The sequence below is a fragment of the Benincasa hispida genome, chromosome 4 (genome assembly GCF_009727055.1).
Source record: "Benincasa hispida cultivar B227 chromosome 4, ASM972705v1, whole genome shotgun sequence".
NCBI classification, from domain to species: Eukaryota; Viridiplantae; Streptophyta; class Magnoliopsida; order Cucurbitales; family Cucurbitaceae; genus Benincasa; species Benincasa hispida.
This window is the reverse complement of record NC_052352.1, coordinates 34,103,831-34,116,267: the sequence shown is the minus strand read 5'-3', so window position 1 is coordinate 34,116,267 and position 12,437 is coordinate 34,103,831. Positions and strand designations below refer to the sequence as shown.

Here is a 12,437-nt window from a genome sequence, read left to right as displayed (position 1 = left end):
ACCCTAAATTCTAACTATAACCAAATTTGTGATTTAAGAATGGAGGCAATTGGGCTATCTTTTATTGGAATATTATGTTTGGGCTGGCCCATACACTACCAAGTGAATTCTATTTCAGTGTAGAGGCCAGTGGGCTTTTTCATTGGGTTGGGTTGGCCCATACTTCCAATGTGATTAATCTCTTCTTTCCCCAAATTTCTTCTTATTTATTTTTAGATAAGATTTTTTTTTTTTTTTTTTTTTTTTATCCTCAAGTTTTGAGTTTAGTCTCCATTTAGTCGTTAGATTTCAAAATATTACACATTTAGTATTAAGTTTTGAGTTTAGTTTCAATTCAATCCCTAGATTTCAAAATGTTATATATATATATATATTAAGAGAATATTATACTTTTACCATCAAGATTTGAGTTTTGTCTCAGTTTGGTCCTAGATATTTAGATTCACACTTTTAACCATGATTTTTCATTTAATACTCACTTTTAATCACTAGGGTTGATGTTTGTTAATTAATTTAAAATAATTATGAAGTAAAATTTTAAATTTAATTTTGATAGTGATGAAAAAAAGTGAAACATAATTAATTTTAATTCTTTTAAATTAATTAATAAACGTTAACATAGACGAAAATTGAGTATTTAATGAAAAATCGAAGTTGAAAGTGTAAATTTTGAAACCTATAGACCAAATTGAAACAAAATTCAAATCTCAAGAGTAAAATTATAACATTTTGAAACATAGAAACTAAATTGAAATCAAACTCAAAACTTAAAAGAATAAATATGTAAAATTTTGAAATCACCAAATAGAAACTAGACTATAAATTAATTTTGTTCTCTTTTTTTGACAATGTGTAATTTGAAAGATCGAACCTCTGACTTCGAAGTTGATGTTAGTTCTCATTTTTTCAAATTTTTATCATTAACTTCTTACAGTTAAAAGAAGGAAAAAGTCACGTGTTAAGGTTTCAAGATTTGGAATGTTTCAAAAGTAAATTAGTTGAAAGGATGGTTTGAACCTTTGACAATAATGATCAACAAGAATAACCAACTTACATGGATTTTCATATTTGTGACAGTGATGGCTTTAAATACAGCCTCTATATGTGAACAATGAGAATAGTGGCTTGAATTGAAACAGACATCATTTTCTGGTTTTGTCCACACATAACCCCACTGGGAGAGACATATAAAACAAGTCAAGTGAGGAACTCAGGGGAGCTATTGAATGAATATTCATTTTGTTTCCATCAAGCCACTGTCCACTGTATCTCGACATGTATCATTCCATATCTCGAATTGATTAGATGATACTTCGTGTTGATGCGTCCATTGTGCACGACATCGACGAGATTAATCTCTACATGTCCCAATGATTCCTGTGAAAAAGATCATTTTGGAACAATTTCGATTCGATTCATAAGCAAGAAGGGAACAAATTTGTGATATGATGTGATGTTACCTTTGAGAGGAAACTGAAAATGCTGCTCCTCCTACTCCTAACCTCAATATGGATCTTCTCTTCTAATGGAGGCTCTTCAAGCATGAACTGGAAATCTTCATTCCAAACCGGGTCACGACATTTCTTCACCATCTAGGAAAAGTATAGTTCCAATATAAGAGGAAGACGATGACGACAACGAGTACATCTTTAACTAGCTGTCAATTACTATGTCTGGCATATGAAAAGCTAGAGTAAGGAGTCTTGTGAGTTAAAAGAGATTTACCTTTGTTTTCTTCTTTTCTCCTCTAAAGTGCATTACTGCATAAGGATTACTATGCCGTTTCCCCTCCACACTTGTAGCTCCTTGGATTTTAACCGATAACAACCCCGCTCCACCTACAACATCATCATGTAAATCTCTTTCGTCTTGACTTACCATACTCCGACATCCATCTAATCGACTACTAAACTTGCTGCTTTCTTCCCTGAAAGGCGTAAACTTCAACTCGACCACAAGTTGTCCTCTCGGTTTCTTGTTTTGATGATCGTTTATGTTTGTGTTCTTCAGTAAGTCGAGCGTTAGTTCCTTCTTCTCATAGGGCGTAAGTACTTTCAAGGGGACTAACTGCATTCCTAACCTGTCATGTCCGCCAACCTGTAATGGAAAAAAATTTCTCAGAAGAGAAACTTAACACGTTTCTTGCGTATCCTATGGACATTTAATTCATCTTTCAGGAACTCAATGGCATTGTAGAGGAAGGGAAGAACCTTGTCCCAATCATAGACTTGCAACTGAAGAACTTGAGATTCTGGATCCTTCACAATAAGCTTAAACTTCTCGTTCCAAATTGGATTTAAGTTATTCATCTTAATGGTGGTTTTCTTAGACGGTAGCCGCTCTCCACTTATGCTGAGTTTAACATATGGATCTGACGTCCCCAATATGTCCATCTTCGAAAGCTTTAAAGCCTTGACGACGTTCACGTGTAGTATTCCCACTGGCTTTTTCGTTGCCGCTCTACACAAAAAATTGAGGTTATTAGGTAAGTAAATCATATAAGGACCAACTTGTATGACCTTACAAGGATGCCTCCGTTTGTTGATATTTTGGAATACAACACACTGAATGAAATCAATAAACAAAGACTAATATCGGCTATACGATCTCATCGAAACTTACACTGATGCATCAAGAATCGGTATCTCAAAAACATGGGGCCAAAGATAGAGATTTGAAACTTGTTTTCTGATAATCTCCTACAGTTGCAAGAGTTAGCTGATTCAAAAATGCATCCATGCAAAGTAAACATTCATTGACCAAGCAAAGTAGTTCACAAATGATTATATACCAGTAGTCCAGTGCAGCACCTGAACAAATTGAGAGAGGCCGGGTATGGACATGATATCGCCTCCTTGTATTTTCATGCCAAAATCTACATGTGGCTGGAGATATGTAACCCAAAAAACAAAAAGCAAAACAAAACTATTATATACGTATGAACTTAGCTTAAATCTAGCTCAATCAATTAACAGATACTGTTTTATAATATGCCCTTATAATTATACCTTCTCCAATAAAGACACAACAATCTTGGAAAAACAAGGAAAAGCAGGCACTAGAGGCTTCAAGGCTACCCGTGGTGCCACGAAAATTTGCAGGTCTACTAACTGAGAAGAAGATTGATTGTCAAATCCTTTTGGAGAGGGGGAAAAGGATAAATATTCCTCTTATACAATTTTTTTCTGTTGGATCTTCTGACCTGAATTCTTATTTGTAATGAAAAGAGTCTCAACATCAATACTATATTGGGGTTCCCTGCCCATCTGATTGCAGTTTCCATGACTATTTCATTCTCATTGGTCTCATGCACTTTGATACCTACAACATTAGACAGTTTCAACTCATCATTCAAAACATATTTCGACTCGTTGAACTTGAGTGCCTTAATTAAGCAGCCAGAAGTACATGCAAGTCTCAGCTATCTCTCCTTGAGAATTAATTTTCTTTCAAAATTCTTATATCCTAACCTTAGTTAACATCATTCCACCAAGCATACTGTAAAATGATGGCTAGAATCTCAGCCATGAAGACATCCATTTCTCATCATATTAATTATGTGAATGAATTAGTGTAAGAAGTAAAACCATTCATAGAGAATAAACTCAGTGATTTAACGCTATCGAACCATACGCTATCTATAATATATATATTCTACAAACTCCACCAAAGATAGAAATGTTCGTATATAACATGATATAAAGATGCTTATTCGGATTAGGCTAACCATAAAGCTTGGGAGGAAGAGTTCCGAGACTTAAATTCTCAAACTCAATAGATTGAATTTGAAACTTGCCAATATACACAGCGAACATTGGTTTAGCCATTCCTCTTATTCGACAACAAATAGCCTGTACATTCAAGAAATTGATGTCAAAGTTTAACAAACACGAGCAAAACATAAAAGGGGACGTGATTGTAAAATGTGAAATCACCTTATCAAGATAAGGCCACATGGCTGCAAGAAACTTGTTCAACCAGTCTACCTGTGTAATTTATGCAAACTATCAGACAGTGTTAGAAATCAAGAAACAGGAAAGACAGAAACAACAAACAAACAAACACCACCACAATTTTCCAACCCGATCAAAATCAGGGTGCTTAACCCACAGTGGAATTTCAGGAATGAGTTCTTCCAAAGCATCTGAATCTAATTCGTAGATTGGCCTTATCATCGGATCCTGCATTGGAGAAACAAAAGGGTATAAAATATTCATTGATGACACATCAAAAACAGAGCATTCTCACATTCTCAACCCCAAAACGTCAGAATATTCTCGATTGGAATCGAGTAAAAAAAACTTGAAACTGAAAACCTCAAAAACGTTGCCAAAGAAACATATTAACAAACACATTGAGTGCACCACCAAATTGCAAGTAAAAAAAAGGGGAGAATTAAACAATGAGTATGCAAATCAGAAGTGGGTAATAAGCAAAGAATCCATCTGGGTTATACCTTGACTTCATCAGGCTTTGAATAGATGAACAAGAAGAACCCCACAACCAATCCAAGAGGAATTCCAATTCCAAACCCAATAATTCCCAATAAAGTGCTGAAAAAACCCATCTCCCACACCACTCTGAATCAACCACCATACATGAAACTTGAAACAGAGAACAAAAAGAGTTGAGAAGGAGAAAAGTGTGAAGACCCTTCGGTTGTTTTTGGCCAAATGGCAGGAAAATGAGAGAAAAAAGACGAAAAAAAAGGCGAATTTCGAAGAAGACAAAACAGAGATTGGGCGAGAAATTCAAAGTAGTGAAAAAAGGAAAATAACGAATCGAACAAAGCAACAGCAGAAGAAGAAGTTTGAATTGAAGAATTAATAGAAAACTAAATTTGAGATTGTAACGCGGAAATGTCCCTCACGAAACCGCCAACACAACGCAGAGACAGAGAGACACGTTAGCTTGAAAATGAATTTTGCTTCAAAAATCTATACCAATTCTTCTCACCTTGTCCTAACGTTCCTGAGAAGTGATATGACGATAAAGCCCCCCCACCCTTCGTTCTTATCTATGACAATTGGCCGGTCTTTTTTCTCATTTGGGTTAAGGGCTTAATAGTCCAGATAAACATGACAAATCACCCCAACAGCTGGGAGAAAATGGCGGTTATTTTATTTTATCTCTTTTTTTTAAAATATAGAAAAATAAATTAAAATATTTATATTTAGGGTAAAATCTCACTTTCTATTTGTGGTAGACATAATAGATTCTTATCTAAGTTTATCTGATAGTTATGTAGTCTATCTTAAATAAACGGTGATATTTTGCTATTATTTATAAATATTTTTAGTATTTTTCTTATTTAAAATTTTTTGTCTTTATTTTATCTCATTTTTCTACTTTTAAAAAGAAATGTAAGAGGGTTTTTTTTTAAAAAAAAAAACCAAAAACAAAAATCCTTTATAACTAATGTTAAAAATGTATATCTAGACAACAATGTCAATAAAAATAAGGATAAATCATATATTGATGAATGTTTCATAAAAATATTATAAAGATAAATTATTTAAATTAATAAACAAACATTATATACTTTTTAAGTAAGTTAAAAATTATATTTATATTAGTCACATTTTGTTATTCTTTCTCAATAAAAATTTAATTCCATGTTTATAGTCCTAAAAAATAAACATGTACGTACATAACCTATTTTATTTTTTATATTATTACTATTAAATTACAAATTTGTGTAATAGAATCTTAAAGTTTAAAAATGATGGTCTTTAATTTTTGAATTTTGTGTTTAACGTATTTCTAAACTTTAATAGATTTCTAAAATTTTAATCTTATAGCTAATAAATTAATAATAAAATAAACAACTAATTTATTCAATATTTTAAAATTTTCTGTTTAATTTGTTACGATTAATTTTTCAAAGTTGTAATATTATATAAATAGAATATTAAAATGTATACTTTTGTCCTTCATGTAATTATAAAAAAAAAAAAAAAAAAAGAAGTCCTTAAATACTGACATTTATGTGGTCAAGAGACTATTAAGATTATCATATATGATTTATTATCAACTAATTGTAAAAAAAACATCATTATCAACTATTTTTTAATATACATATTAAACATATGTTTAAACTAATAAATTATATTGCCATGAAAAGTTATTCAAATTTTTACTTTAATTTTTCTCGTGTGAAACCGAAAAAAAAAAAAAAAACATGACGTGTCTTTCACGTACTATTTTGGATATGGTGGCAAATGTCAAGATGGGTTGTCCAAATTTATATGAAATTCAATTTAAAATTAATTTTTACAACAACAACAACATAAAACAAAATAAAATTTTCTATGTTGAAATTGAGTTCGATTAACTTAAAAAAAATGCATGATATAAATATGTTGTTATTATTATTACTATTATTATTATTATTATTAATATTATTAAAAAGGATAGAAATGGAGGACTCGAACCTTTGACTTGTAGGTCGATATATCTACTTTATATTAGTTAAGTTTTGCACAATTTGACTATTAAATTTTACTTTTTTTTAGTACCAAAATTGTATAATTGCACAATTTGAATAGGGATCGAACAATAACTGTTGAACTAGTTCATTTTAGCAATTATTAAGTGTATGTTTATTAGTGATTTTAAAATAATTAAAATAATTTTTGTCATGTTAAAAAATATTTTGAAATTTGTCTTTATTATCAAAATTAATTTAATATTCAATTATATAATTTTAATGTAATTTTTATATTACCAAAATTGATTTTTTAAAAATTTGATTTTAAAGTTATATTTTAAGATATTTTTAAAATATCAAAACTGATTTTTAACCATAGAATCTTCCTAAATATGTCTTAAATTGTATTTAACGTGATTGTTAAACAATTGTCCCATTTATTTGTTTATTATTTTATTTATTTATTACTTTGCATTCATATGTTAACAGCTATCGTAATGCTCATTTAAGGTATTTTGTCTTGTGACTATATCAATCCAAAGATCTCTCTATCACACTTTTATTTATTTGGTTCTTTTCTTTATGTCCATTGGAGATTGACAATTAGGATGGGATTACAATATTAAAAACTCAACTTCAATAGGAAATGCTATGCACAATTATCAATCGAATAATTCCAATTTTTCATTTTTTTTATTTTTTACATTTATCGATAAATTCCACCTTTCTTTTATTTCTACTTTTCATATTTATCGAGTCACATCATTTTTTCTATCTTAATCTACTTTTTACCGTTATCAAAAAACTTTATCTTACCACTCTACACTCAAAAACAAATAACTTACTAACTCCAACATATTAACATTAAACATAAAATAATTAAATAATTTTAAATTTTAGATACAAGTTAATTCATACTCTTTGGTTGGGTTCAAATAAAATTGAGTTGATTCATATAAATTCAAACGGTATTGGTGGAGTTAATAGGTTGAAACAACACTTATCATTAAATTTACTACCATTTTTTAGAACAATACAAGTCAAACGGAATGGACAAACTAAAAGATTACATCATATGAAACAAGTGTAGAAAACCACTCGAGTAAGGAGTAGCAAGAAGGGAAGATTTGTGCTCCTCTAAAACTTTTGATGCAAGGGAGTGCACTTGAATATTTTGGCATCGACGAACAAGAGAGAAAGAGATAACACCCAAAATATATCTCTAAGTATTTGCCTCTGACCTTGATAAAGTGAAAGAATTATGTGATATCATCTACAGTATTATTTAGCAAGTTGACCTAAACAATCAAATTCAACCAAGTGGTTTGAATGAAGAATTTAGGAAATCTTCTCAATCTCAAGACAAATCGTCATCGCTTTAAGTGTCTTAACCTCCACGCATTTAGGAATGAACTTTGATCCAGCAAGACGGACAAGACCCAAGTAGTTCCAATGCACCAACCCTTGGCCTCCCGCCTTAGAAATCAAGTGAGCTACAGTTTCCACATGATTCCTGCTGAAATTAAGGTTATCTAACACACAGTGTAAATGTGTTACTAGTAATGTTCTAGTTATTGCAAGGAAAATCAGTAAAACATAGAGGAAAACTTTAAATGAAAAATATAAAGTTTGGTAATCCAGCTCAGCGATATACCACCTACATCTTGGGGTAACGTGCTCGTGAAAAGATGCTTTTACTAATATAAAGTTAATCAATTACAACATTGCACTTTTCTATAAATAACCAACAAATACAGTGACATCAACTTGATAAATAATTACTTAGGCTTCCCCTAAGTGTGAGACTCCCTCTTAATGGGATGTAGGCTCCCATCAAGAAGAGAGTATTAGTAAACAATCAGGGCTTCTGGTAGGTGTGAGACTCCCCTTCAACTGTTATCTTTCCTCTTTCAAATGAAGATAACCCCATTTGATGAACTTAGACTCCCTCTAAGTTTGAGGATCATTTTTCAAGTGATGATACCTTAGGCTCCCCCTAAGATTAAGAAACCATTCTCACGCATTAATTCAAACTTCAAAATGATCTAGAGCAACGTCTCAAGATCAACAAAACTCCCTACTTCACAATATTTATGATTGACAGACAAACATGTCGTTCGACCTTACCCTCAAATGAAACTACAATTTCAAGATTTTTAATATCGGCAACCCTAGCAAGAATACAACTTGCTTTTAAATATGTACAGTGGAAAAAGGGAAAGCAGATTCCAACCACAATTAGTAAAGCATATAAAAGGAAAAAAGCACAAGAAATTAATATGCAAGATTTTCCATATAAAGAAAAAAACAATTTGTAGGATCAGCCTTTCAAGAGACATCCTATAGGACATTTCCAGAGACAACCAGCACAACAACTTATAGACCAGAAACAGATAACCTTAAATAATTATAGCCCAACTCCAAAACTCCAACACCTGCAAAACACACACCTTAGATCAATCAGGACACCTTTCTTAGCAAGATTTGTTTTAGTTATTTAACTTACCCAAAAAATAAGCACTATTAACATTAGAAAGTCCCATCTTGTAGAGGGTTCAAATGACCTCATCATCATAATAACACAAATATTAATTTTACTATCATTATAATATTACATATACAAATATTTATTTTAATTTTACTTAAATCAATCATTCTTCAGAGATCTTGAATACAATATAACTCGATAGCTAAACATCTCTAATCTTTTTAAGAAGTTCTAGAAGCGCTTATGAGTAAATTGAAATTGAGTTAGTAATCTTGATTTAACTTTTAAAAACATGTAAATAAATATTTTAGACAATAGTCATTTACTTTTGTGTTAACTAAAATTTTGATTGTGTATCTTGTCTAATGTGAACCAATACAACTTCATTAGTACAAAAATTGTATTACTTGACGTTTTTTCGCAGTCAAGTATTAATGTTACTTGACGTTTTTAAAAACGTCAACTAATCTAGTATCAAGAATAAGAGAAATTTTTTGATTGGCTAAAAGTGTCAAACTGTAATTTACTTGATACGTTATAACCGTCAAGTATATGAGGACTCTTGACTTATTTTAAGTGTCAAATATCTAAATTCTTGACATTTATTATGGATCAAGTTTTTCATAACTTGACGGTTTTTACTTGTAAAATGGTAATTTATTCTTGATACCAAAAAACTGGCAAGCTTATGGAATACTTGACAAGCAAAAGAAATGACCTATATAATTTTCTCTTTTGAAGTCCAATAATAATATAGAAGATGATCATTTAATTAACCAAGTAAACAAACAACACATATTAACAATACATATATCGATCATTTCCACCAACCTAACTAACAAAAGTGCATATATATCAACACATATTAACAATACATATATTGATCATTTTATGTCGTCTATATATACTTACAACATAAAATGTTTACAAAATTCATAACAAAGTCCATACATGAACAATCTAGCTAATTTGTAAGTTATGTAGAAGACTATCAACCCGACCATACATATGAACAATTTCAAAAAGAATGTTCAATTCCAATATAAACTAAAATCCTAAAAGAACAAACCCAAATATCTACAATTCCAAAAATTATACCAACTATATAGATCTAGGTACCCCATATGATCAAAACACACATGTTTCCAAAATTACCATATGAACATTCTACCCCTATATCCAATATCGAAAATAATATGCCTAACTCATATCTTTTTTACTTGAAATTTGAAACATTATAATATAGTTAGGTTTATATCATAAAATTCAATGAAAAATATATAGGTTGAAACTTACATATATAATATAGTTAGATCGTTGAAACTTACTCTATATGTGGTTGCACATCAATTGTATTTTCCAAAACATATCGATGAGCTTGGTATAGAATATCTTGTTCAGGTTTGAAAGAAACTCCGATAAAAAATGGTTTATCAGTGCTTGAATTGTCTATATAGTTATCTAATTGGTCAGTGCGAAGTCCAATAGGATCCACTCCAGATAAAAAGTCTAAACAAAATTCAACAACTTCTTCTACTATATAACTTTCAGTAATACAACCCTCTAGACGATGTCTATTTCTCACGTAGTTTTTGAGAACTTTCATGAATCTTTCAAAGAGATTCATCCACCGTAGATATATAGGCCTACAAAGCTTGACTTCTCTAATAATATGTACTGTGAGATGCATCATGATGGTGAAAAATGAAGGAGGAAAATATTTCTCAAGTAAACACATGGTCACAACAATATCTTCTTACAACTTTTCCAATTGTTGCACATCTATGACTTTATTACATATAAGATTGAAAAATATACACAACCGAGTTATTGCATACCAAACATGTTTTGGAAGCACGAATCTTATCGCAATAGGAAATAATTGTTGTAAGGGCACATGCCAATCATAAGATTTTAAACCATTAAGTTTTAGATTTGTCATTGTCACTAGGTTCTTAACATTGGAAGAATAACCTTCAGGAACCTTCATTTCTGACAATGTCTTCAAAACACAACGTTTTTCTTCCCTTGTAAGAATGTAACAAGCAGAAGGAATGAAGATTTTGTTGTCCCTGCTAATAGGTGCAAGCTCTGGTCGTATTTTCAAATTGACTAAATCACGTTAGCATTCAATCCATCCTTACTTTTTATGGAAATATCTGAAGGATCTCTTAACAGAGAGCATCCATGAGCGCATTCAGATCTTTCCGATTTCACCGTGGCCGAAATACAACATATACATTCTAACATACAGTTATGCAAATTCACACTAATTAAAGGCATGCTTTGAACAATAAAATACAAAAGAAATAGTTCTCATACCAGTTGAAGACCCTTTTAAACCTTTGGAACTCAGACGTAGCGGAAGACCTCTACGTGATATCTATCGCCCAGCAAAAAAGTCGTCTGTAGCAGCACGATCGTCTACACGAATGAAGGCAACACGAACAGTCACGAACAAGTGAACGCAACGGGGATGACACCACAAAAAAAGAGCCCTTGGTATACTCAGAGTGAGAATCCAAAGTGTGGTCTTTGGTGAGTTTGGTAGAGGTTGGAGAAAGAACTAATCGTGTAGACGATAAGCAAGTGGGAGAGAACAGGAGCTATTGTATAGCTAAGTGCTTATCATTTAGAAGAAGCTACACGATCCTGTAGGTTTTACTAAGCGATCGTTTAGTAAAAGGTAGATGATCGTTTAGAAAACTCGGCACGCGATGCGATTGTTTAGGTAAGCTAAGCGATCGTTTAGGCGCGAGGTGTGCAATCGTTTAGGAACTGAGCGAAAATCGTATAGGCTCTCGACTATGCGATCGTTTACGTTTCCACACCGATGCCAATTTTTCCAAACCTTTTGCAAAATAAAACAAATTTTCATTTTATTCATCGGTTACCATAATCGAATGCGGTTGTTCCCACTAACGCACGTTCGAGAGAAATTTTAGGCCAATTATCATATAATTAACCAATTTAATAATTAATGAATATAATCATATTATATTCTTACTCTATAGTTTGATATCATATATCTACTATATAATTTCTCCTCTACATGATATAAATCATATTTATATCTAAATTCCTCTAAAACAATGTATCTCATACATTTAGTCAATTATATCATATATAATTGAACTCCCTCTTTTCAATTTGAACATTTCAAATTAACCCAAACACCAAGCTACCTAGAGGACCTAATGGACCTGTGGCTCGAAGCTCCAACGGTCTGTGAATAGCTGACTAAACTCTTTAGCCATGAGATCTACCATCCATTAACTACCAAACATTCCACTAAAGACCAATAACTGAACTCTTCTTACCATAAATATATTTATGTGTCTATCGGATATAACCAATCATGAGTACGATGACCTTTCACAGATGCTCGTAAGTATAGCTGGGCTAATTTACCGTTTTGCCCCTATAGTTACACCTCAATCCTTAAGTACCACTGATTCCTCTAGTGAACAGTATTATATAACGAGACCTTTAATACTTTGTGGTCAGGTTTTATACAAA

The 12,437-nt window shown here is 31.5% G+C and overlaps 1 protein-coding gene across 3 annotated transcripts; it reads right to left on the bottom strand.

Annotated features, from left to right (window-relative positions):
• Positions 1 to 994: 994 nt before the first annotated feature.
• Positions 995 to 4,912, bottom strand: LOC120075069 (synaptotagmin-3-like). Of its 3 annotated transcripts, none has more exons than XM_039028227.1 (12): positions 4,457 to 4,912; positions 4,083 to 4,181; positions 3,936 to 3,986; positions 3,728 to 3,851; positions 3,203 to 3,321; positions 3,009 to 3,110; positions 2,811 to 2,885; positions 2,623 to 2,699; positions 2,211 to 2,460; positions 1,726 to 2,097; positions 1,461 to 1,592; positions 995 to 1,377 (listed from the first exon to the last, which is right to left on the bottom strand). In XM_039028227.1, the coding sequence occupies exons 1-12, from the start codon at positions 4,565 to 4,567 to the stop codon at positions 1,249 to 1,251; spliced, it is 1,641 nt and encodes a 546-aa protein (XP_038884155.1). In that variant the 5' UTR covers positions 4,568 to 4,912; the 3' UTR covers positions 995 to 1,248. The 3 variants fall into 3 exon arrangements, with proteins under 3 accessions (XP_038884155.1, XP_038884156.1, XP_038884157.1); XM_039028228.1 differs by having other exon boundaries at positions 4,111 to 4,181; positions 4,457 to 4,516; XM_039028229.1 differs by lacking the exons at positions 3,936 to 3,986; positions 4,083 to 4,181; positions 4,457 to 4,912 and having other exon boundaries at positions 2,811 to 2,893.
• Positions 4,913 to 12,437: the final 7,525 nt, after the last annotated feature.

Coding starts and splice junctions, on each gene's coding strand:
- LOC120075069 (XM_039028227.1), bottom strand. CDS start 4,567: ATGGGTTTTTTCAGCACTTTATTGGGAATTATTGGGTTTGGAATTGGA. Junction 3,852..3,935: donor TGTGGCCTTATCTTGATAAG/GTGATTTCACAT, acceptor TTGAATGTACAG/GCTATTTGTTGTCGAATAAG. Junction 1,378..1,460: donor TTTTCAGTTTCCTCTCAAAG/GTAACATCACAT, acceptor TCTTTTTCACAG/GAATCATTGGGACATGTAGA.